The sequence below is a fragment of the Bison bison genome, unplaced genomic scaffold (assembly GCF_000754665.1).
Source record: "Bison bison bison isolate TAMUID 2011002044 unplaced genomic scaffold, Bison_UMD1.0 scf7180017864524, whole genome shotgun sequence".
Lineage (NCBI taxonomy): Eukaryota > Metazoa > Chordata > Mammalia > Artiodactyla > Bovidae > Bison > Bison bison.
The window spans coordinates 4,433,889-4,457,503 of NW_011495075.1; the positions used below are offsets into that span (position 1 = coordinate 4,433,889).

At 39.8% G+C, this 23,615-nt stretch overlaps 1 protein-coding gene across 1 annotated transcript in view; it reads left to right on the plus strand.

Annotated features, from left to right (window-relative positions):
• DENND1B (DENN/MADD domain containing 1B) overlaps nt 1-23,615 on the plus strand; it is a 270,331-nt gene that overhangs the window by 108,719 nt on the left and 137,997 nt on the right. The window contains exons 7-9 of the mRNA XM_010831135.1: nt 6,588-6,637; nt 9,335-9,454; nt 18,912-18,981. Of these exons, the coding sequence (XP_010829437.1) occupies nt 6,588-6,637; nt 9,335-9,454; nt 18,912-18,981 (240 nt within the window). The remainder of the gene's footprint in view (nt 1-6,587; nt 6,638-9,334; nt 9,455-18,911; nt 18,982-23,615) is intronic.

The window sequence follows — 23,615 nt, forward strand, 5'->3', positions numbered from 1 at the left end:
CCCCGCACAGGGTGTGACTTCCCAGTCTGCTTCTATTGTGTGTGATGCAGCGGAAGTAGGTGAGGATGTTCAAATCTGTGTCTGTATCCACAGGCACCTATGTTAATGTGTTAAACATCTTCCAGGGAGGCAGACACACTATTCAGTATAATATATTATTTAATCATTTCATGTTTCGGTTTGTTAATGTTTTGGCATAGGTTATTGGACACAGGACTTTAAATGCTGCAGTTATTCAGTAAATATTTGTTGTGTAAGTAAGTATCTTCATTTGAATTCATGTGACACTTGAGTTGTTAAAACAACTAGCTCTTTAATAAAAGAGTTAACAGTTGTTGGGCGGGGATGGTTTATGTGCCTGACATTGTTTAATCATTGGACTTGGATTTCTAACTTAATCCTCATATAAATCCCCTAGAAAATTCTCACTTAATCCTATGAGATAGGTGATAATTTTGGCCCATTTTCTAGCGGCTGTGACTGGAGGGCATGGCCAGGGGCTGGCACAGGCAGGTCTGAACATCACCCCCGGCCCTGGGGCACTAGGCGGTGACCACTGGGCTTTACCACCTGATGGCGTGAGCCTGCACACAGCTGTGGGGCTGTTCCTAGGATCTTCGCTCTGAAAATCAGTAATCCCCTTTTGTTTCCTCTACCCCACATTTAGCTGTGGTCTGGGGTCATGGGAGCAGATCAGTTGACGGGTGTGAAACTTGTTTCTCTCTAAAAGTTGAAACATTTTTCTACCTAATTCTGATGTTGATTTAAATGGAAGTTTGATATTCATTCTTAAGTACCTTAGTTTCTATTGTGCAAATAAGTATTATAGGCAGTACTCTATTTTATTATATGGGTAGCTCCTTTGATCTAGAAAATGTTACTTGTTAAACTAAGGGTGGGTGAAGCAAAGGGCAGATATGTTAGTCTGAAAGGAGCAGGGAGGGTATATGGTTATTAGGGGTAAAAAGAGGGTCTTCCTGAGTGGGTAACTGTTATTCAAATGATTCATTAAAAGTTAGTGTTAACCTAGGGATAAGAAAATGAAGGTTGGTAGTAGAATTTTTGAGAAAAAAACTTCTGAAACCCATTTGCTTATACACACACACACACACACACACACACACACACACACACATATATACACTTTCCTTTCATGCCTTTTAAATTCTTTATCTTAAATTAATGAGGGAAATATATGATTCCTTTCATTTGTCAAGTAAAGCACCTGTCTAATCGTTAAGTATATGTATTTATGGTAATATCTCTCTGCCCTGCTTTGAATCTAGGCCTTTTCATTGGCGTTAGATTAAACGAATGTCGACTACAGAGATCTCTGTCACCTGACTGGTACACATAAAACCCAAATCCTCAAAATTTGTATTTCGATAGTACAGTTCTTTTTATAGCAGAGTATATTTGCTGTACAGAAATAGTACAGAAAAGTAAAAAAGTCGAGAAATCCCGCAGTGATGTCAGTTAATCCTGACAGTTATTCCTTGACTCTTAAGTTTAAAGTAGAGTATCCAGCTTGAAAACATCAGAAGATGAGAAGATGATGTTTAAAGACGCTGTGCCTGTAATTTACCGTAGAACGCCTCCTAATCTAATCCCCCTGTTAGTGTAGCTGTGTTTCCTTGAAACCCGAGGGCATCTTGTAGCTCCCCTGCTGGTGCTGTGGGGCCCAGAGCAGGTCGGGTGTGGTCTGGGAATCCCAGTTTTGCACTGCGCAGCCTGCCTGTCACCGAGTAGCTCAGTGAATGTTTCTTTTAAGGAAAAAAAAAAGTTTATTTTTCCCCCATGTAAAGCACAGATAGATTGAGCAAATACATGATATCCTAAACCACTTCTCATTTATTTTGGGAGATAACATGCAAAGTTACATAAGCATCTTTTGAGAAATATATGGCCTTTGTGAAAAATTAGATTAAAATTGATAAGTAGAGCCCCCTTGTTACAAAATGATTCTGAAAGTGTTGTTCAAATGAAGAAAACTGCATATTTGAAAACTGACTTTACATAATATTGTGTTACATTTTCACCAAGAACTCTGGTATAACTTTAATTCTTATCTAGTTAAAATTTGCGGGAGGAGTTTCAGGGAAGAAAACTTGATACTTCAAGCTTCTTTATAATTAATTACACATTCAGTGGTTAGTGGAAAATGGATGGGTATGAATTCTAAGTTTTCCTCTAACCAGTCTGAGGCTGGGCTGAGCGTGGATGACTGTTGCCCTGCCCGAGGTTAGTCTAGGAGAGGCCATGACCTTCTTCTAGGTGGTAGAGTGGGATGGGAAAGGCAGCTGGTGGGCCTTCTGGGAAGGGTAGAAAGCGCCTTCCAGGAAGCGTTCACTGCACACTGTGGTGTCTGGATGTGGTCAGCCGAACTCTGGCAGCTCACTTTGTGACCACCAGGAGAGGTGACAAGGACAAAGCCACAGATTCAGGACAGCAGAGCAGAAGGCTGGGAGACTCCTGAGTCCTCGAGGAAGATGCTGAACCAGTCTCCAAACAACTCCGCCTCGTCACTTGCAGCAAGAGGGCAAGGACTGCTGGGGTGCAGCGAGCGCCCTGGTCTGGTCCCATTCGTCTCATCCCTCGGTTACATGTGCCACTCAAACGAAGTTAAAGCGTCAGGACCCTTACTGGAGGCAGTCAGGTGTGTTTAGAAAAATGCTCCCAAGTGATTCTTCCACGTTCTTATCTTCCTTCTAATTCTTTCTGCCTTTGCATTGGGAACCTCTGGAGCAAGGCCGTTTAATGAAACTGAATAAGCAGAACTTGATTAATGGTTGATTATGTGTGGGGCAGGGGTTAGGGAGAGGGAGAGGTCTGGACAGTCACTGTGGGCTTGTGTGGGCACCAGGGGTGGATGGTACTGCCCTTCTGGCTGATAAGGAGTATACAACCAGAAGAAGGACTTGAGTTTATTCATTCTGAACTTGAGGTGGCAGAACACTCGGAAATAGGTACTAGGAAGTAGTTAGACGTGTAGTGCTGGAGTTCACAGTAGTATCTAAACTAACGAGCTAAGGAATTTGGGGGTTGCAGTTGAATCCACGGGTATAGACTGTGCCAGGCCGGATGTAATCTGTGAGTGTGGAAGAGAGGGCTGCACGCACCTCAGAAGCCACGTCTCAGTGGAGAGCATCTCAGTGGAGAGCCGGGGCAGGAGCAGTGAAGAGGAGGGAGAGTGGTTACCGATCCTGACGATGACGCATCTCATCGCCTCTTAGAGTTTTGTCAGGGAAATTCTAAGACCTTTGTAGTTACTGAACTCTAATCAGGAGGTACCCATTACATCTTTGAGCTCTCCTTTAAAAGCAGATTCTTAAACGCTTGTTTCCTCTTTTATTTGATGAATTTATATTGTTCAACAGTAACCACATGGATAAAGAGTCAATATGCCACTGTTCACACAGGTCATTCACCCTCTTCTCTCTTATGGGCTCAATTTGATCATAATGCTTTTGAGTACAGATACAGGATTGTAAGACCAAAAACACCATGTAAACATTTTCAGTCATTATTTTCCAGTTTATTTGTGTAGTAGGTGTGTTGTTTTTAGGGCATCTGCATATATATGCAGGGCTTCCCAGGTGGCGTGGTGGTAAAGAATCTGCTTGCCAATGCAGGAGATGAAAGTGTCACAGGTTTGATCCCTGGGCCAGGAAGATCCCCTGGAGGAGGAAATGGCAACCCGCTCCAGAATTCTTGCCTGAAAAATTCCGCGGACGGAGGAGCCTGATGGGCTACAGTCCATGGGGTCGCAGAGTCAGACACAACTGAGCACACGAGCACACACATATATATGTAACTGAGCACACGAGCACACACATATGTATAATTGCCCCCCCTTTTTTTGCTGTTCATAATTGCATATTCTGTGTTGTTCTTTTTGTTCCTTCTGTTTTTAACATTTGACATGTTAGTCAATGTGTTCTTTTTGTAGAAAAATATTTTAGAGAATTAAGAGGATTTTGAGAACCCAGATAATTTTTCTTGCTTAAGAAAATCAGGTATTTCATAAAAACCAAAGCCTGTATGGATAGAGAAAACGTAACTTTTGAAGAGTATTACCTGTCATGTGATCTGAGGATGCCAATCCAGAAATGCAGGGGTGTGCATGTGTGCACGTGCGTGCGTGCCTGTGCGTGTGTGTGGGCGTGTGTGTGTATGTCTGTGTCATGTGAAGAACACTGTGTGGTGGAAATAGTAGAGTTCATGAGCACTTCTACATCAGTATAAAAGTACAGTTTTCACTTAACATCGTTGTTAAAAGGGTTCAAAAATGCTGTTTGCATGTATTCCATTCCCCCCTCCCGCTCTCCCTCTCCCCTTCTTTTCTCTTCCAACCTCGGTTTGAACAGCACCTGTAATTAAGGAGGAGAACCGAGCCCTGGGAGCTAGGTGGGACTGGCGGCCATTGATCTGTGTAAGCCTGGCTTATACTGTCAGGGGAGGAGCAGTCAACTGCTGAGCTGCTTTGTCACTGACATAAGCTGAGAGGGGATTTTTTTGTCTATACTGTTTATACACTAGTCTATAGACCTGCTGGCTGGTTGAATTTTAAAGAGTGCGGAGGTTTAAAGACTTGTCCCCTGAGGGTTGCTCCTGCCAGTTGGGGAGCGAGCTGAGGCTGCTTTGCAGAAGCGTGTGTGTGTGTGTGTGTGTGTGTGTGTGTGTTGCTTGTGGGAGGGGGGCAGGGGGAGAGTGTGAACTATTGAGCAGCTAACCAGGAAACATTCTTCTTCATTGGAGTCTTAAAATCGATGTGCAATATATTATTGATTCGAGTATATTTGGAAGGCGACAATGGATTTTGAATATATATCTTTATTGTTACAGAAATGATATGAACAGCTTTGTGGCAGCGGCCGGGTTGGGTGGAGGGGCAGGTGTTATAAATACGAGAAGTCTTCACTTTTTGCAGCACAAGATAAAGTCTATCAATGCTCAGATGAACTGTCCTCTTTTGTACTGACCTGCTTGCAGTTTAAGTAACTTGAATTATTTCGAGTTTAGCAGCTCTTTCAGTTCCATTTAAGAAAACATTGTCAGTAGTGAAACAGTTTTTTCCTAAATATGGCATTTGTGTTCATACTTTCAAATATATATGTTCATAACGCTCTTGAATCTCTCTTAGGTTTTGGCGTTGGAATAATTGCAGTGATTTTTTTTAACATTTCCGCTTATTTTTAATTGAAGAATAATTGCTTTACGGTACTGTGTTGGTTTCTGCCACACAGCAACTTGAATCAGCTCTAGGTATACGTATGTCTCCTCGTCTTGAACCTCCCTCCCACCTCCCACCCCTCTAGGCTGTCACAGAGCTGGGCTTGAGCTCCCTGAATCATACAGCAAATGGAATATTACAATGATTTATTTTTAACTGATACTTGATATCAGTCTACATATTAAAAGAATGTGAGAAGTTCTGCTTTAAAGCACTCAATACTGTGTTTGTGCCTATATAGAATTTAATATTCATATATTGATGATTTCTCTGAGTGCAAATTTTATTTGTAAAGAGGTGATAGGCAAGGTAATCTTTTTTGGAGAGATGACTACTGTATTAAGATATTGGCTCTTTTTTCTTTTTAATATGAAACATTGTCATATATCTCTGCTTTGTCTTATAAGATCAGTAGGCTTTAAACTTGTATGATGGTATCGTCAATTCTGAAGTTTAACTTTATGATAGGAGTTAACTCTAAGTTGTTTTTTCCTATATAACAATACAGATCTTTTTCCATCTTTTACCAAATATGTGACAATTATGTGCATTTTGTTATACTTGTTAATGTATATGGTTTCTAAAAGGTTTTAAAATTATTTTACAGTAACTATAAAATCACTTCAGATTTCGAAAGTCAGTAAGATTATTTTCTATGCTTAGAAAATACGCTTAAAACATTGTTTTTCATACTAGGAAATTCTTAAAGTGCACAGAATAGAAGCTATGTTGTTTTACCCTTAAAGGCTTGTTTTTGCATGCACATTTCGTTAAGAGTGTGAGATTAGTGTTACTGCTGTTGAATATACCAAGAGTTGAAATTATAAGTGTGTTTCTCTAGCTATAGAAAATCCTTTTTTCCCCCGAACGATTTTACTATGGCGCACGTTGAGTTGTTACACCTCTCAGTAATTCATTCTGCTGCCAACCTCATTCCCTTTTCTCTGCCTGCATTTTAATTGAAACAACATTTATGTTCTGAGCCAGGATCTGTCAGAAGTCCCCGTGGCTGGCCTGCGGTACCAGTAGCCACAGACGCAGCTTACCCATATGGTGCAGCGCTTCTCGTAAAATCCATATGGCCTTGTTGAAGGGAGTCCCAGCGGGGACGTGAGGGGTGTTAATGCCCTCAGGCCAGGCCTCTCCCTCCAGGGGCTTCCGAGGCATTGTCAGCGCAATCTGCCGAAGCACACACTTAATTCCTTTTTAATAATCAATTATTTTAATCTAGGAACCTCTGCTATTTTTCTTTAAAAAAAAAAACAAACTTTTTTCCCCTAAAAATGTCTCAAAAGAAGTTTTAACTGCATCTTTACAAACATTCTAAAGCTTTTTTTAAAATTTGCATTCACAGGAAGTACTACAGACTGTGCCAAAGTTCTGCTTCCCCTTTGACGTTGAAAGGTACAGTATAAGTCATCGTTTAAGATAACCGGAGCCTGCCTTAGTAAGCACTGTAGAATTATTACCTGTGTCTTCTCTATGAAATGAAATGTACTTTTCCTCACTGCCTCTAACAAAAAACACAAGAGGTTCAAAATCAAATAATATTTGAAATGGAGAAGGCTTCTAAACCACTCTATCTTCTGTTGTTCTCCACTGTGGCCAGTTGGGATTAGTCTCAAGGTTCCATTTCTTCCTTTTGTTCTTCAGGTACATATTGTAAGCACTCGGAGGAAAAAGAACATTCATATGTCCTTTATCAGAGCCTTAGAATTGTGTCTTTTAAAATTAGATGTATATGTCCCAGTTTCTGTGTCACTTCACCCTGATTGAAAAGACCATCTGTGTGACATTGTAAAACTCATGGCTGGTTGTCTCCCACAAATAGCTTTATAGAAATAGTGCAATATTACCAAAGGCTGCACAGACACCCTCTTACCTAGCAGTTTTGAAAATCTCATTATGTTTGTATTTTACTGAACAAATGCTGAATGAATAGAGTATTACCTGGGTTGAGGCAGGAATGCTGCAGCATATATAGCTCTTTGAGCATAAAACAGATCATTTATTGTTTTTCATGTGATTTTTCACACCCTAACACCAGTTATTTTTTAAAAGAGTATGCTGTAAGGCAACTTTAAAAGAAAATTTATCTTAGGAAAATATTTTGCTAAAAGTCAAGATGGGTAAAAATCTAAAATTGTACAGCGTTAAAGATAAAGCCTTTCGAATGATGGACTCATTGATGCTGATAAGCATAGCTCTTTTGTGGAGAATCAGTGGTGTCCACTAAAGTTGCAGTTTCCAAGTTAATAGCAAAGATGAGATAAAGGAAGCAAAGCTATGGCAGTAGATTGCGAGCACTGGGCACGAGAGGGCACATTCGACACCAGAGGCGGTTTTTTAAATTTTTTTTAGAGTGAACTGTAATTTACTGGCATTGTCAATCTATGAACAAGACAGGTATTATTTTCTTCTTTTTTTCCATGAAGGGAGATGGTTTCCAATCTGCTATAATATGTGCCCGTAGCTTCACCTTGAGCATGCAGCATTCAGGCTGTACTCAGGGTAGATTATTTTGAAGCTTGTTTAAAAAAAAACCACCTTGCATGTAAAAGTGTGTTCTTCAGACGTTCAGCATTTGAAATACAATATTTCCTGACAGTTGAAAATGATTTGCAGTGTTGGGACAGTAGGAGAAAGTAACTTATTTCGTTGCACATGATTCGCTCACCATTTACAAGCCAAAATTTAGGCGTCCTGGAAATTTTATTTTGCATCAAGGAAGCGGATGTTCAGTTGTTGCTGTCTAATGGCAAGGTCATGGCCAGTAACGGGAAATGTATTTGTGTATTTTAAATAATGAAGATTCAGTGTAGGGACTTCGACCTCACCTTCCATGGCAGCCTGACACATACGATGACCGTCTGACACTTGGGTCAACATTAACTGAAATTCTTTGTAGTAAGCTTTGTTCATGGGAATTGTATTCTTATTTTGTACTTGGAAACTTATTACCAGGATATAGGTAGCTCTAGAAGAGAATGCTAAAAAGAAATGCCAATAGTAATTTGTATGGGACTTTATTGAGTGAGAATGTCAACAGAAGAATCAATTCAAGAGAGTTGGCTGGGTTGCCAGCAGACTGGACGTGACACACCCTGCTGTGTGGGCAGCCCCGGGGCACTCCCCTGGCATGCCATGACTAGTGTTGCTGGAATTTACCAAACACTGGTCAAGAGTCTGCCTGCAGCGCAGGAGACCTGGGCTCGATCCCTGGGTCAGGAAGATCCCCTGGAGGAGGAGATGGCAACCCACTCCAGTATTCTTGCCTGAAGAATCCCACGGACAAAGGAGCCTGATGGGCTACGGTCTGTGGGGTCACAGAGTCAGACACAACTAACACTTTAACACTTGAAGCACGTGAAAACTTACTGTTAAGATACCTTATGACTCTCCAGCCATGTATTAGCATGTATTGAGTAGGTCAACTCATTAAGTGTTGATTCATGATTTAGTTTACACATTTCACACTCATTTTATTTTTATTTTTTTTTAAATTTTATTTTATTTTTAAACTTTACAATATTGTATTAGTTTTGCCAAATATCGAAATGAATCCACCACAGGTATACATGTGTTCCCCATCCTGAACCCTCCTCCTTCCTCCCTCCCCATACCATCCCTCTGGAGAGGGTGTGGAGAAAAGGGAACCCTCTTACACTGTTGGTGGGAATGCAAACTAGTACAGCCACTATGGAGAACAGTGTGGAGATTCCTTAAGAAACTGGAAATAGAACTGCCTTATGATCCAGCAATCCCACTGCTGGGCATACACACCGAGGAAACCAGAAGGGAAAGAGACACGTGTACACCAATGTTCATCGCAGCACTGTTTATAATAGCCAGGACATGGAAGCAACCTAGATGTCCATCAGCAGATGAATGGATAAGAAAGCTGTGGTACATATACACAATGGAGTATTACTCAGCCATTAAAAAGAATACATTTTAGTTTTAAAATATCACTGCAGCTCTGAGAACCAACTGACTTGAAATGTGGAAACAATGGCTCGTGTCCATATAGCCTGACTCTTGCTTTTCTTTAAGACGATTCTCACACGAGGCTTGAAATGTTGTTCCGTTGCTGCATTTCAGAGCGTCTCGGAATCAGGTTGGACAGCACTTTGCCTTCGTGCTGACGGACATTGAGAGCAAACAGAGGTTTGGGTTCTGCCGACTCACCGCAGGAGGCAAGATCTGCTTATGCATCCTGAGGTGAGTGTGTGTCGTGAAAAATGCTCTTGGGGACACCGTAGATTAACTGCGTCTCTCTGTTGCACTTTGCTGTATGCTTGGGATGCTTAAAAATGTGCTTGTATGTATTTTTTGTTTTCTCTAAATCCAGCTAAGCTGAAAAGTAATTTTGTTTACTGTCTGTATACAGCATCAGTTAGGCTTAAAGGTTTACCAGTAAGAGTAGAATTGGCTTCTTTTAAAAAAATTATTGAAGTTTTAAGTTGACTTACAGTGTTGTGTTAGCATTGGCTCTTGTAAATAATACTTTTTATGGGTTAATTTTTAAAATAGCAGGTCACATGTTTCACATATTGAATAGCATGCGGAAAGTCTGGTTAAATTAGCACGTGCTCTTTTCTATTATTGACCTATGACTTGGATTCTCGAAGGTGAACTGGTGGTTTAAGACGGAGATTGTGGACTGGTGCTTCTGGGCAGAAGTGTTCAGAGATGCTTTCTTTGGCCGCATGGTGTTTTAAAAATTTTAGAAGATGCTTCTTACCTTGTACGTTTTAGTGAAATTTTGCGTAAAGTTGGCGGGTCTCATTCCTCTCGCTGGCGCTGGTGTTGCTGAGCCAGCAGCCCTGAGCTGGCTCTGAGCAGCAGGTGTCTCCTGCGACCTGAGTCAGTTTCACCAGCCCCGCCTCTCCTGCCCCCATCACCTCCGTCATCCCCGGCGCTCGGGAGGCTGTTGAGAGCAGGTCTCTGTGACTTGAGTCTGAGCTGCTGGTGCTGAGGAGGGCAGGTCCTGAAGGTTAGCTTCCCCGATGACTCAGAAATGTAGGTGTGTCATATACTGTAGTTATAGTACACGCGTTGGTCAAGCTAGACTCTAGAAATGCTCCTAGGAAAAGAAATAAGGCTCAATTGAATAATTATCACAAAAGAACATTGGTGTGATATTGATGTCTACTCTGTTCACTTGCTGTTCAGCTACATTCCTGTCATTCTTTGAGGGTTAAGTTATAAATTTACTCAGAATGTGTGTCTGAGTTGGAGAGTTTTTCCCAGTGTTTATTCAGAAGCAAATACTTAGCTGCTTTATGAGTAGTAGAGCGTGGATGCTCCTGTTCCTGTTTTTAGGCTCAGCTCTTTAATCTGGAGCAATTGTGTTGAAAAGTTGATGTTTTATCCAGAAACGTGTTATGCTTCAGCTGTAGGCTGATCTTCTAATTTGAAACCATCGTTTTAGGCAGCGGGTTTGGGAGTGACTGGAAAGTGGGTGGGGAGAGCTCCTTTACCTTTGTGCTTCATACTGAAAGTTCCAAAGCCACACCGGGAAGGGGTCTGTCACCCTCTGCCCCAAACAAGTTTGCCCTAACAAAGACTGAGGCTGTATGAGCTTTCTAATTTTTCTCTAGGTATTTTTAAGTCTTTTCATTAAAAAATTAGGTTTGCAGGTAAGTTTCAGGAATAGTACTGTGAACTCTTGTCTACATGTGCCCAAGATTCACAGTTGTTAAGCTGCTTCTGTCTGTCCCCACCTCGCTCTCTCAATGTGTACACACACACACGTTCTCCATGTCTCTATTATATTGTTATGCTGACCCATTTATGAGTAAGTTGTAGATGTCATTCCTCTGTAATATTTGAATCTGTTTTACAACTCACTGCCACCAAAATCAATTCCTGATATAATTAAAGAGTTGTTTATATATCTTCCTATTGGCTAGCAACTGATAAACTGTGGTGTTTATTCACAGCTGGTAAAAGGAATGAATATATATAGAAGCCTTTATAAACTGAAAAAACTTATATGGCTTTAAGCCATGTAAGTGGCTTATAAGCCACTGGATTTATGCTATTATAAAATTTGGAAGTGAGTGTACTTAATTTCTATATGTTTCATTCACCTTTTAGAAAAAATATTAGAATTCAGGTTAATTTAATACAAAAGTTAATAAAATTTTGAATTTTGTGTGCTTTAGCTTTTTCTATAGCATATTTGTCCTCCTTTCACAAAATTTCAAAAATACCCTGAAATAGTATTAATTTAAATCGTGCCATTGTTTGTATTTAGCATTGCTTTAGTACGATAGTAGAAATGCAAGAAATAGTATTTTCTCTAATTTAATTAACATAATTTTACAACTATAAAATTGTCGCCATGGGTTCAAAATGAAATAAGTGCCCTCACGAGGAAGACAGACTAGGGTTTGGTGCCTTTGTAGTCCCCCCGCCCCTGACTCATACCAAACTCAGAGGCTTTCACACTCTTCCTTGAGGCAAGTCCCTTAGAAGCAGCATGTTTCAATTTTACACATTTTGTGTCAATTTTCCAGACAGAAAAACAGCCTCTAGACATGAGACGCTTTTCTACGGAAAGGCAGTTTCCTTAGTTTTATTTGGTTACTCTGAGTTAGGTTCCTGCTGATCACCGAGACTGTTAGTAGTTACCTGACTGCTTGACAAAAAACATTTCCTTTCCTTTATTTAACCTTTGACTTGTAGATGTAAAAGTTTTATCAGCTCAGTAGGATAGTGGGAGCCCAAGTGGGGGAAGTCTCCTTGCTATTCAGTGGACTTGTGGTTTTCCTGAGACATCTGTCCCTGGCCTTACTTACGTCTTCATGAAAAGGAAATAATCTCATAACTAACCTTTGAAGAACCTCCTGTTTTCTGTTTTAAAATGATTTGGTTCTAATGTCTCTGTTTTACATTTATGTATATTACAAGACTATGAGAGTCACAGGAATCTTTTGCTAAAGAATGACATTTTCAGTTTTATAAAATTCAAGTAAAACATTTTATCTAGTCATTATATGTTGAATACATTTTTAACAGCTTTCTGGGATGTTTGTGTTTGGTGGTTAAGAAATTTTGAACATCTTTGGGACTGTAAAATTTAGTGAAAACTTATTCTGACTTAATGATAATTAGGAGTTTATACATGAGTTAAAAATTAATTGCTTTGAACATATTTGAAAATTATCTAAGAAACCACTAAAATAAAAACATGGGAGTAGCATTTCTTATCTGAGCAAGGCTAGCTTACATAATATATAGTGTTTATTACACGTGTGTGTGTGCATTTTTTGAGCACACTTTTTGTTTTTAAAGTGTGCAGTGGAACCTTGTTAAAATATTTGACTCACTGACTCCTTGGTGTACCCTGGACCATTTTGTCATCACATATAAAGTGAGCAGGACTTCACGTTGTCCAGTTGTCTGTATCAGGGGTGGCGAATTCAGTTACCTGTAGACACAGGTCAGGGACTAAAATGAGATAAGCAAGTTTGGCTGACAGTGGGAAACAGGGGTGATCTATAGAAATGGCACATACCACATCCAAAGATAAACTGTTACTCAACTCTAGATTTTTACTGAAAAGTGGAAAAAAAAAAAAAGTTTGACCAGCACTGCCAGCTCTTTTGATTTGTAAGAGAGGAAAATGTAGGTTTTCAGTGAATCGCCTCTTTTAGAAGTCGGCGGCTTGTTCAGTCCAGCAGCCGCGGTGTTGCCCAAACAGCAGTTTGTGGGCTAGATTGGTCTGCTTGTAGCCAGTTTGCAGCCTCCACTCCAGATGCTACTGTTTATTTGCAACAGAAAATGTCCCTGCTTCCCTGACATCCTAGGAGCATGACTGACTTTCAGAGTAGTCCACTTTGATACAGGTGATGTTTTCATGAAAAAAAAAAAAAAAGATATGTACTCTTAAAAGGGGCTGGTTATCACTAAGAACCATTGCGTGTTCACGGAGAACACGCTGTGTGTGACTGAACTTGGTGTTTTATGGTGCTGGGCTTACTGGTGTGTCAGGCAGTGCTGTGGTACAGAGAGTCACGTTATCTCTCGGGAACGAATTACAGAGAGGAAAATGCTGGCTAGACGATAGCTACGAGTTGCCAGTCTTCTTATGGATGGAAATATACTGAGATGTTGCTAGATGTGTGTTGTCTGATGAGAGATCTTGTGTCATGTTGCAGGCCGTATTCTTTTCAGAAATTTTTATCTGTGGTGATGAACATAACAAGCAGTACTAAAATCTACAGTTGGAAGGAATTACTGATGTGTTAAGTGAAAGAATCAAATCGAAATGTGTATCTGTTGGGAAATTTGCGCGTTTGCATAAAATATAAAAGGCAGAAAGAAAGATACTGCTCTGGACATTAGTTAAATAAATTTTATAAGAGACTTGAGCATCTGTTGCTCAGTTGGAGTGCTAATCTCAGGCTTGCTGTTCGGTAGCTTTGTGGCCCTGAATGCAGTTGTCATACCTTAGTTTAGTCAGATACACATCACAGCATTATTATAAGAATTATGTGAGAGAACGCATGTCAAGTACCTAGTGTATTTTTATACACAGTGAGTGCCTAAGAAGTTTTATCAATATTTTCTGTACTTCCAATAAATATGAGGAGTCGCTCATATTTAGATTCTGCTCTCTACTTCTAGATGGACATAGACCTGACTAGTAACTCTTACTGTCCAGATAGAAATAACAAAGCATGATGGAGCCTTAGAGATGACTGTGGGAAATATCCATAGGTGGAAGCCTTGTTGTACTAGTCTTTTTAAATTACGACAGTCTGATTTATAGATGAAGTCATGTTAGAGGAGGTTATAAAACATCCTGGTGTCCAGCAGTGATCTGAATATAGTAGAGTCAAATGTTGGATCAACGCGAGAACAAAATCCACCATGCCCCGTATAGAGATCAAACATAGCTTGGGATCAGGATGCAGTTCAGTGAAAATATTCTTGGAGATAATAAAACGTAATAGTAACTCCCAAATACCTAGCACTGTTAAATTTTTTAAAGTAAACTATTAATCAATTATTAATTCATTTTGTTTCATTTTCAAAAACAGGTCCATAATCTTACAAATAAATATATATTTTTTTTGTATAAGCTTCTTTCTTTTAGACTAATTTTATTTATTTATTTATATTTGGCTGCACTGGGTCTGCATTGCTGCATGGGCTTTTCTCCAGTCGTGGTGAGCGGGGACTGCTCTCCAGCTGTGGTGTGAGAGCTTCTCCTCGGAGTGGCGTCTCTTGTTCTGGAGCCTGGCTCTGGGGCCCGTGGGCTTCAGTAGTTGCTGTGGGCTTGGGCTCAGTCCTTGCGGCTCCCGGGTTCCAGAGCACAGGCTCAGCAGCTGTGGCACTTGGGTTTAGCTCCTGCACGGCGTGTGGGGTCTTCCTGGGTCAGGGACTGAGCCCGTGCCTCCTGCACTGGCAGGTGGATTCTTTACTGCTGAGCCACCAGGGAAGCCCTTGTATAAGCTTCTTAATGAAAAATTGGGTTCCAGTTCCCTTCATAATTTGAAAGGAAATTGAAAGTTGAAGATAACCAATGAGAAGTAATAATGTAAAGATGAGAAAAAACAGAAAATTTGGTCTAGGGAAAAAAAGGATTCTCTCACTTTGCAAAAGTTTTAATTATGAGACATTTATTACATATCTTATTTTTATAGTGGTCAAGGAAGGAGGTTTAAACAAGGTTCCACGTTATGTGAGTAAGATGAAATAACAATGTTAAGGATTAATAAGTGGCTATGCAAACCAGCTAAAATCAATGCATCTTGCTTTATCTTAAGATCTTAAGAGCAGGGAAAAAAAAAAAAAACAGGACCAGCATGTTCCTTGAATAGATTAGGTCTCAGTTTATCTGAGCATAGAGATCTGAACTGTATAACACATTGAAATTTTCTTGAAATACCAGTTTCTTCAGGCCATGGAAAGTTGAAATGTGACTATGAAACAACTACAAATGAAAGAAACTAGTGTATCTAGGAACTACCTTGTTTCTTGGCAGACCATCCCTCATGAACGTTATTTCATTGCATTATAGTGAATATAAAGAATAGGATTGGTAATTTGCATGGTATTGAGTTGGTAATCTAAAAACAGTAATCTTGAAGGTCGTGTTTTTGTTTGTTTGTTTGTTTTTATAAGTGAAAGATATGGTAGAAAATAGATTAACCATCTGAAATGTTAAGAGTTTAAAAGTGTTAGCCTCTCAGTTGTGTCTGACTCTCTGCGACCACTTGGACTGTAGCCCACCAGGCTCCTCTGTCCATGGAATTCCCCAGACAAGAATACTGGAGTGGGTGGTCATGTCCTTCTCCAGGGGATCTTCCCAAACCAGGGATCGAACCCAAGTCTCCTACATTGCAGCAGATTCTTTACCATCTGAGCCACCAGGGAAGCCTGCGTTAGAGTTAAAAAGTGAAGGTGAAAGCCACTCAGTCGTGTGCAACTCTTTGCGACCCCATGGACTACACCATCCTTGGAATTCTCCAGGTCAGAATACTGGAGTGGGTAGCATTTCCCTTCTCCAGGGGATCTTCTCAACCCGGGGATCACACCCAAGTCTCCTACATTGCAGGCAGATTCTTTACCAGCTGAGCCACCAAGGAAGCCCCAGAGTACTGGAGTGGGTAGGCTATCCTTTCTCCAGGGCATCTTCCTGACCCAGGAATCGAACCGGGGTTTCTTGCACTGCAGGTGGATGGATTCTTTCCCAACTGAGCTACCAAATTGGGATTACCAATGCTAACTGACTAACTTCTGATTGTCAGATTTCCCCCAGGCTGTCAGAGCTTTGGCGCATGTTCCACCCAGGATTTTCCAGGCTCCTGCGTGAAGCTGTCGGCTTGTTGTAACCCCCACCCCACCACACCCTTCCCCGGTCCCTCACCCCCATTTCCGTCTGGACTTGTGGTTCTCCAGGTGTTGGCACACCCGTCCTTAGACTTCCCTGTTCTTCCCTGGGATCCGATTCCTTGTCTGTATATCCGCGTATTCCTCATTTCTGCTCAATCCTCCATTTTGTTGCTCTCCCAACATATTATGCAGAAGGTGAATTTTTGAGTCCCAGAAAGACTGAAAATGCTTTCAGCCTGTCTCCACACTTGACTGATAATTTCTCTGGGCAGAGAGTTCTAGATTGCAAGGGGTATGTCCTCTGCCTTTGGGAGGCGTGTTTGCTGACTTCCCAGAGCTGCTGTTGAGAGAGGCGTTCCGGGACATTTGGGATTCTACGCCTTTGTATGCGACCTGTTTTGTCTCTTTGGAAAGTCTTAGGTGCTTTCTACCTCTGTTCTGAAATTTCACTGTGATTCTCTGGTTGGGCTCATTTATTTTATAGTTAACCCTGGGGTGCTTTCAACATGGAGATTCATGTCTAAAGTTCTGGGATATTCCAGTAATTTTTAAAAAGAAATTTATTTTTTCCCCTCCTTTCTAAGAACTGCTGTTAGTCAACTGCATGACAGTTGAGATTGATATGCTGATATTTTAATATTTATTCCTATTTCCATCAGTTTGTCTCTTTATTCTAGTCCTTAGGAGATATTCTTGATGTAGTTTCTAACTTTTCTATTGATTTTAATTTTTTTCAGCATTTGTATTTTGAATTTCTAAGAACTCTTTCTTGTCTAATAAACTGCTTTTTTCACTTCTTTCTCCTTTCTTAGACTGTGTTTTGTTTAATGGCATCCTGCTGTTTATTCAGCTTCTAAGGATATTAATGACAAGTTTTGGAACTCTCACCTGTCTGTATTGTCTCTGTGTACTTGGAGTTCCTTTTATGTTTGTATTCACGTCTGTATTTCCTCAAATATCTGGTGGTTGGACTGTTACTTTGTATTTAAGATAGAGGCATGGAACTGAATGAGAACCATTGTATGAGCGGTGGTGGGTCTCACCTGCAAGAAGATACAGGGCCTTGGAGGTGTTTCTTCCTTTGAGAGATTCCCAGAGCAGTGTTTTGGGCTCCGTGGGGCCGGGCTGTTGGCTAGCGGCCCTTCTCCCTTCTGTTGACGTCAGGTTTCGGTTTGCTCTCACGGCTGAATCTGTTATTTTTGTTTGCTTATCACCTTTATGAGGCTGCTCACCTGTGTTCACCTGTGGTGCTTTCTGTTGCATTTGTCTTTCCTCATTAATTTATGCTCTTTCATTCATTCATACTCATTGCAGTGTCATTTACAAAAGGCACGTAGAACAATAGATGTATTCAGTGTACTATTAGATTTAACAAGAAGTTGGTAGATAGTGACAGCCATCTTCCAAACCCTTACTTAACTGTTTGTAATGATCATTTTAAAGAACTCTATAGCATTCTGCAACATGGGCTTTCCTGGTGGCTCAGACAGTAAAGAATCTGCCTGCAATTCGGGAGACCCGGGTTTGAACCTTGGGTTAGGAAGATCCCCTGGAAAAGGGAATGGCAGCCCACTTCAGTGTTCTTGCCTGGAGAATCCCCAGGGACAGAGGAGTCTGGCAGGATACAGACCATGGGGTTGCAGAGAGTTGGTCGTGACTGAGCAAATGTAGATAGATAGAGCATGCTGCTGAGGAAAGTTACCATGGGTGACCTGACTGTTCTCCTCTCATGGCTTTAGGCAACTCCTGATTAAAATGCATCATCAACAGTCACATCAGATAATCAGACGTTACATGAAAACAGGTGGAAGGAAAGCTGTGTTCCTAAGCTCTAGTCATTGATTTTTAAATTTAAAAAATTTATCAAAACTCTTGTTAGTATATATTTGTGTATTAAAAGTATCACAGTGTTTTCTCTTGAAAATTTTTCTGTTGTAGTCATTCTTTGAAGAAAAAATGAGTATTTGTTAATTGATAATTAACTATACTGGTGTGTTTTGTGATTCACTCTTATATATGAGAAGTTTACATTTTGATAAACAATTAAAACCTTTGGATAGATTTTAAATATACATACCTTAATTTGAAAAGGAGTACAGATTTTATTTTGTACAGTTGATTTTGGATTTAGCATTATGGTTTCATAAAGTTAATTATATTTGTGTCTAGCAAAATGAATTGAAAGGAATTTTAAATTATATGTGTTTTTGATACTTAAATGCTATTTGTAATAACAGCTTTTAAAATAGTCTTACTTGTAATGATATTTATTTTGAAATTTATCATCTTATATAAACATCAGTTTCTGAGGAATTGATTTAATTAATAAGCACATAATTCTATTTTTTATATATTCAATTCTGCAATATTTGAAGAGAAATGATTGTGTCTTTATGTCTTTGTTTTAAAAGCTTTTTAAAATTAGTTTTTATTTTATATTATATCTTATATCAGTGGTAAATGCTTATTCAATGACAGCTTCTGGAACACTCAGACCATACCTACCATGAAATGGGGCTAAGTGATGTTAGGTGTTTCTAACATAAAATAGAAGTCTCTAATGAATAACCTTTATAATGGAATTTTGGATTCTGATTATTTTATGAAAGCTAATAATGGATTATATGTAAAATCTTACTGTAACATTAAAGAGAATGTGGGTATTGTTCTTTTTTGCCCTCCAGGATCAACCTGTTTGAAATAATATAAATTTGATGTTTATTTTGCTGTCTTCTTTCTTAATTCTAAATGATACATACATATATATATATATACACATACATATACACAGACATATTTTTAAGTTACTATTATTATTATTTTACAGTTACCTGCCATGGTTTGAAGTATATTACAAGCTTCTAAATACTCTGGCAGATTACTTGACTAAGGAACTGGTAAGCTCTGTGTTTTTCCCTATTTTAAAAATTGTGGTAAAATACACATAATATGAAATTTACCATTTTAACCATCCTTAAGTGTACAGTTCTGTACCATTAAGTGCATTCATATTGTTTTGCAGTCAATACCAACATCTTTATAACCTTTTTACTTCTCAAATTGAATCTCTGTACCCATTAAACTAAAAGACACTTGGTCCTTGTTTGCAAGGAAAGCTCTGATAAACCTAGACGGCATACTAAACGCAGAGACATCACTTTGGCAACAAAGGTCTGTCTAGTCGAAGCTGTGGTTTTTCCATTAGACTTCTCTGTATGTGAGAGCTGAACCGTGTAAAGGGCTGAGCACCGAAGAACTGATGCTTTCAGATTGTGGCGTTGGAGAAAACCCTTGAAAGTCCCTTGGACTGCAAGGAGATCAAACCAGTCCATCCTAAAGGAGATCAACCTTGAATATTCATTGGAAGGACCGATGCTGACGCTGAAGCTCCAGTACTTTGGCTACCTGGTGCAAAGAGCCTACTCACTGGAAAAGACCCTGATTCGGGAAAAGATTGAAGGCAGGAGAAGGGGACGACAGAGGATGAGATGGCTGGATGGCATCACTGACTCAATGGAAGAATTTGAGCAAACTCCAGGAGATAGTGAAGGACAGGGAAGCCTGGAGTGTTGCAGTCCGTGGGTTCGAAAATAGTTGGACATGACTGAGCGACTGAACAATAGCCACCTCCTATAACTAGAATGATACAATACAGATCCTTCTGTGACTGGCTTATTTCACTTCATGTTTTCGAGTTCCATCCATATTGTGGCATATGTCAAAGTTCCCTTCCTGTTTAAGTTTGAGTAGTAGTCTGTTCACACACTTGGGCTGCAGTCCATGGGGTTGCTAAGAGTCGGACACAACTGAGCAACTTCACTTTGACTTTTCATTTTCATGCATTGGAGAAGGAAATGGCAACCCACTCCAGTATTCTTGCCTGGAGAATCCCAGGGACAGAGGAGCCTAATGGGCTGCTGTCTATGGGGTTGCACAGAGTCGGACATGACTGAAGCGACTTAGCAGCAGCAGCAGCAGATGAACACTTGGGTTGCTTCCATCTTTGGCTCTTGTGAGCAAAGCTGCTATGAACACGGGTGTGCAAATACCTGTTTGAGTCTGTGTATTCAGATCTTTTGAGTATATACCCGGAAGTAGAATTGCTGAATAGTATTGTAATTCTATGCTTAATTTTCTGAAGAACTGCCATAACGTTTTCCACAGTGGTTTCATAAATTTACATTTCCAGCAGCAACACACAGGTTTCCAGTTTTCCCACACCCTCCTTGAGACTTCTTATTTTTTGTTTTGTTTTGATAATTGCCATTCTAATGGGTGTGAAGTAGTATATAAATGTGGTTTTAATGTGCATTTCCCTAAAGATTAGCAGTATAGAGTTGTTTCCTGTGTTTATTGGTTATTAAATATCTTCTTTGCTGAAATTTTATTCCAGTCCTTTGCCATTTTTTAACTGTATTTTCATATTGCTGTTGAGGAGTGGGAGCTTTTTATATATTCAGTTATTGTCAGATATGTCATCTGCAAATATTTTCTCCCATTCCATGGGTTGCCTTTTTACTTTGTTGATAGTGTCCTTTGCTGTACACAATTTTTTAACTTTAAAGAGGAAAAACTTATCTTCTTTTTTTCTTTTGTTCTGTGCTTTTGGTGTCATGTCAAAAAATGATTTTCAAATACAGTGTCATGAAGCTCTCTTTTTTCCTTCCAAGAGTTTTAGCTCTTACATTTATTTTTATATCTTTATCCTTTTTTCTTAAAAAAATAAATGCTAAACAGAAACTGAAGTTTGCCTTGAATTAATGAACATCTGTGGGATGATAATTTTTAAAACGTAAAATAAAGTGTTTCGTCATTCAGTTGGGTCTGCCTCTTCAACCCCATGGACTGTAGCCCACTGTATTCTTATCTCTGAGAATGATCTTCCTGAACCCGATTGTGTCCTTTTCCTGCTTGTAATACTTTCAGCGCCTTCTTTTTTCTTAGAATGAAATTTAAACGTGTGCAGACTAGCACAATAGAAGCTTCGTGATCTGGCATCTGATATCCTCCCTGGCTTGTCTGGTCCCCCTTTTGTACACCTGATGGACCTTCCCGCATTTTGGAGCTGCTTAAATTTCCTAGGATGTAACTCCACACAGTTGTCTTTCAGGAGTTTAGGTCACTCACTCGTGATTACTGGTAAAACACTCAACTTTTAAGATTCAGCGTAAACATCTTTAAAAACAGACCTAAATTCAGTGCAAATACTACTCCAGATGCTTTTTACTAAATAGAATTACCGTGTATGCGAGACAGCAAAAGAGACACAGATGTGTTGAACAGTCTTTTGGACTCTGGGAGAGGGCGAGGGTGGGATGATCTGGGAGAATGACATTGAAACATATAAAATATCATATGTGAAATGAATCTCCAGTCCATAGTTTGATGCATGAGACAGGGTGCTTGGGGCTGGTGCACTGGGATGACCCAGAGGGATGGGATGGGAAGGGAGGTGGGAGGGGGGTTCAGGATGGGGAACACATGTACACTCATGGCAGATTCAAGTCAGTGTGTGGCAAAACCAATACAATATTGTAAAGTAAAATAAATAATTAATTAAAAACCCCTTGCTGAATGCCCAAAAATGGATTATTAATAAATTAAGACAATGTATTATTAATAAATTAAGAAAATTGATTTACTCTTAGGGTGAGCAATCTCATAATTTGGCAATCTGATTTTATTATTATAATAGCAGTAGTGTTTTAGTGTGTGTCAAAAGTCCAGAGTTTGTGTGCATGTATGTAAATACTTCCTTCTCTACCCTTGACGTGCTTAATTCTGTGAAATATTCACTAGAAGGTAATTTTACACTTGAACAATTTTATGTTTCAGCCATTCAGTCATTCGTCTGCCTAAGAAAATGACTGGAAATAACTGGAAATATTCAACTACTGCATTGAAAACTCAAGACCAGAATTCAGTCTCGTGATAATTTCTGAGTAAACATGTGGAGCCAACATCACTCGCATTACTTGTCCAAGTTTTGATTAGTTTCGGAAACTCATTGACGACTTGGTATACGGCATGTGCTCCCCGAGACTGTATCTAATACTGGAATATAGAAAAGAAAATACTATGGTTTTCTTAGAAGAGGAAATGAGGGAGACTACATTTGTGTTGCTAATTAGAGGGGAAAAATATTTTAAGTTCATAGTATTCGTTCAGTAGCTGGAAATAAATGTATGAGTGTAATAATTTTTCTTTACACTTTTAATCCAGTGCCACAGGTTATTTATTAATAGATTGGAATTTACATTTCAGAATCAGTTATCCTTATCTGATCAATATCAAGCAACTGCCAAGAACTGTAAAATGCTAGACTTTAAAAAATGTATGTAACTATAAGAATTTTGTATAGACAACATCAGCATCTTCCAGAATACCCTGTGGTGTATTTCACTGCCTGGATGGTCCAGTGATGAATGCTTTAATGTCTGTCTTTTTAGGTCATTCTAGAGAGAATTCCAGATAGGCAGTTTTGAGTGCACACTTTTACAAACATTTATAGAGATCTGCATTAAGTTTTCATAGTCAAGTTAGAAGAGAAATTGGGAGAAATCATGTGTCTCATATCCATATCCCTTAAAATGATTACCTGCTTTTGCCTTCACTGTATTCTCCCACCATAATAAAGAGAGGCTGAGAGTACACACAACAGAGAGAGAAGGGATAGAGCTGTGTGTGCAGAGCGTCCTGCCTGCATTTATTACTGGGTTTGTATGCGAAGCTCAGAAAACTGAAGCGTGCACGTCAGGGTACATTCAGTCAGTTCAGTTCAGTCGCTCAGTCAGGTCCGACTCTTTGCGACCCCATGAATAGCAGCACGCCAGGCCTCCCTGTCCAGCACCAACTCCCGGAGTTCACTCAGACTCACGTCCATTGAGTCAGTGATGCCATCCAGCCATCTCATCTTCTGTCGTCCCCTTCTCCTCCTGCCCCCAATTCCTCCCAGCATCAGGGTCTTTTCCAATGACTCAACTCTTTGCATGAGGTAGCCAAAGTATTGGAGTTTCAGCTTCAGCATCAGTCATTCCAAAGAACACCCAGGGCTGATCTCCTTTAGAATGGACTGGTTGGATCTCCTTGCAGTCCAAGGGACTCTCAAGAGTCTTCTCCAACACCACAGTTCAAAAGCATCAATTCATTGGCGCTCAGCCTTCTTCACAGTCCAACTCTCACATCCATACATGGCCATTGGAAAAACCATAGCCTTGACTAGACAGACCTTTGTTGGCAAAGTAATGTCTCTGCTTTTGAATATGCTATCTAGGTTGGTCATAACTTTCCTTCCAAGGAGTAAGCGTCTTTTAATTTCATGGCTGCAGTCACCATCTGCAGTGATTTTGGAGCCCCAAAATAAAGTCTGCCACTGTTTCCTCTGTTTTCCCATCTATTTCCCATGAAGTGATGGGACCAGATGCTATGATCTTCGTTTTCTGAATGTTGAGCTTTAAGCCATCTTTTTCACTCTCCTCTTTCACTTTCATCAAGAGGCTTTTTGGTTCCTTTTCACTTTCTGCCATAAGGG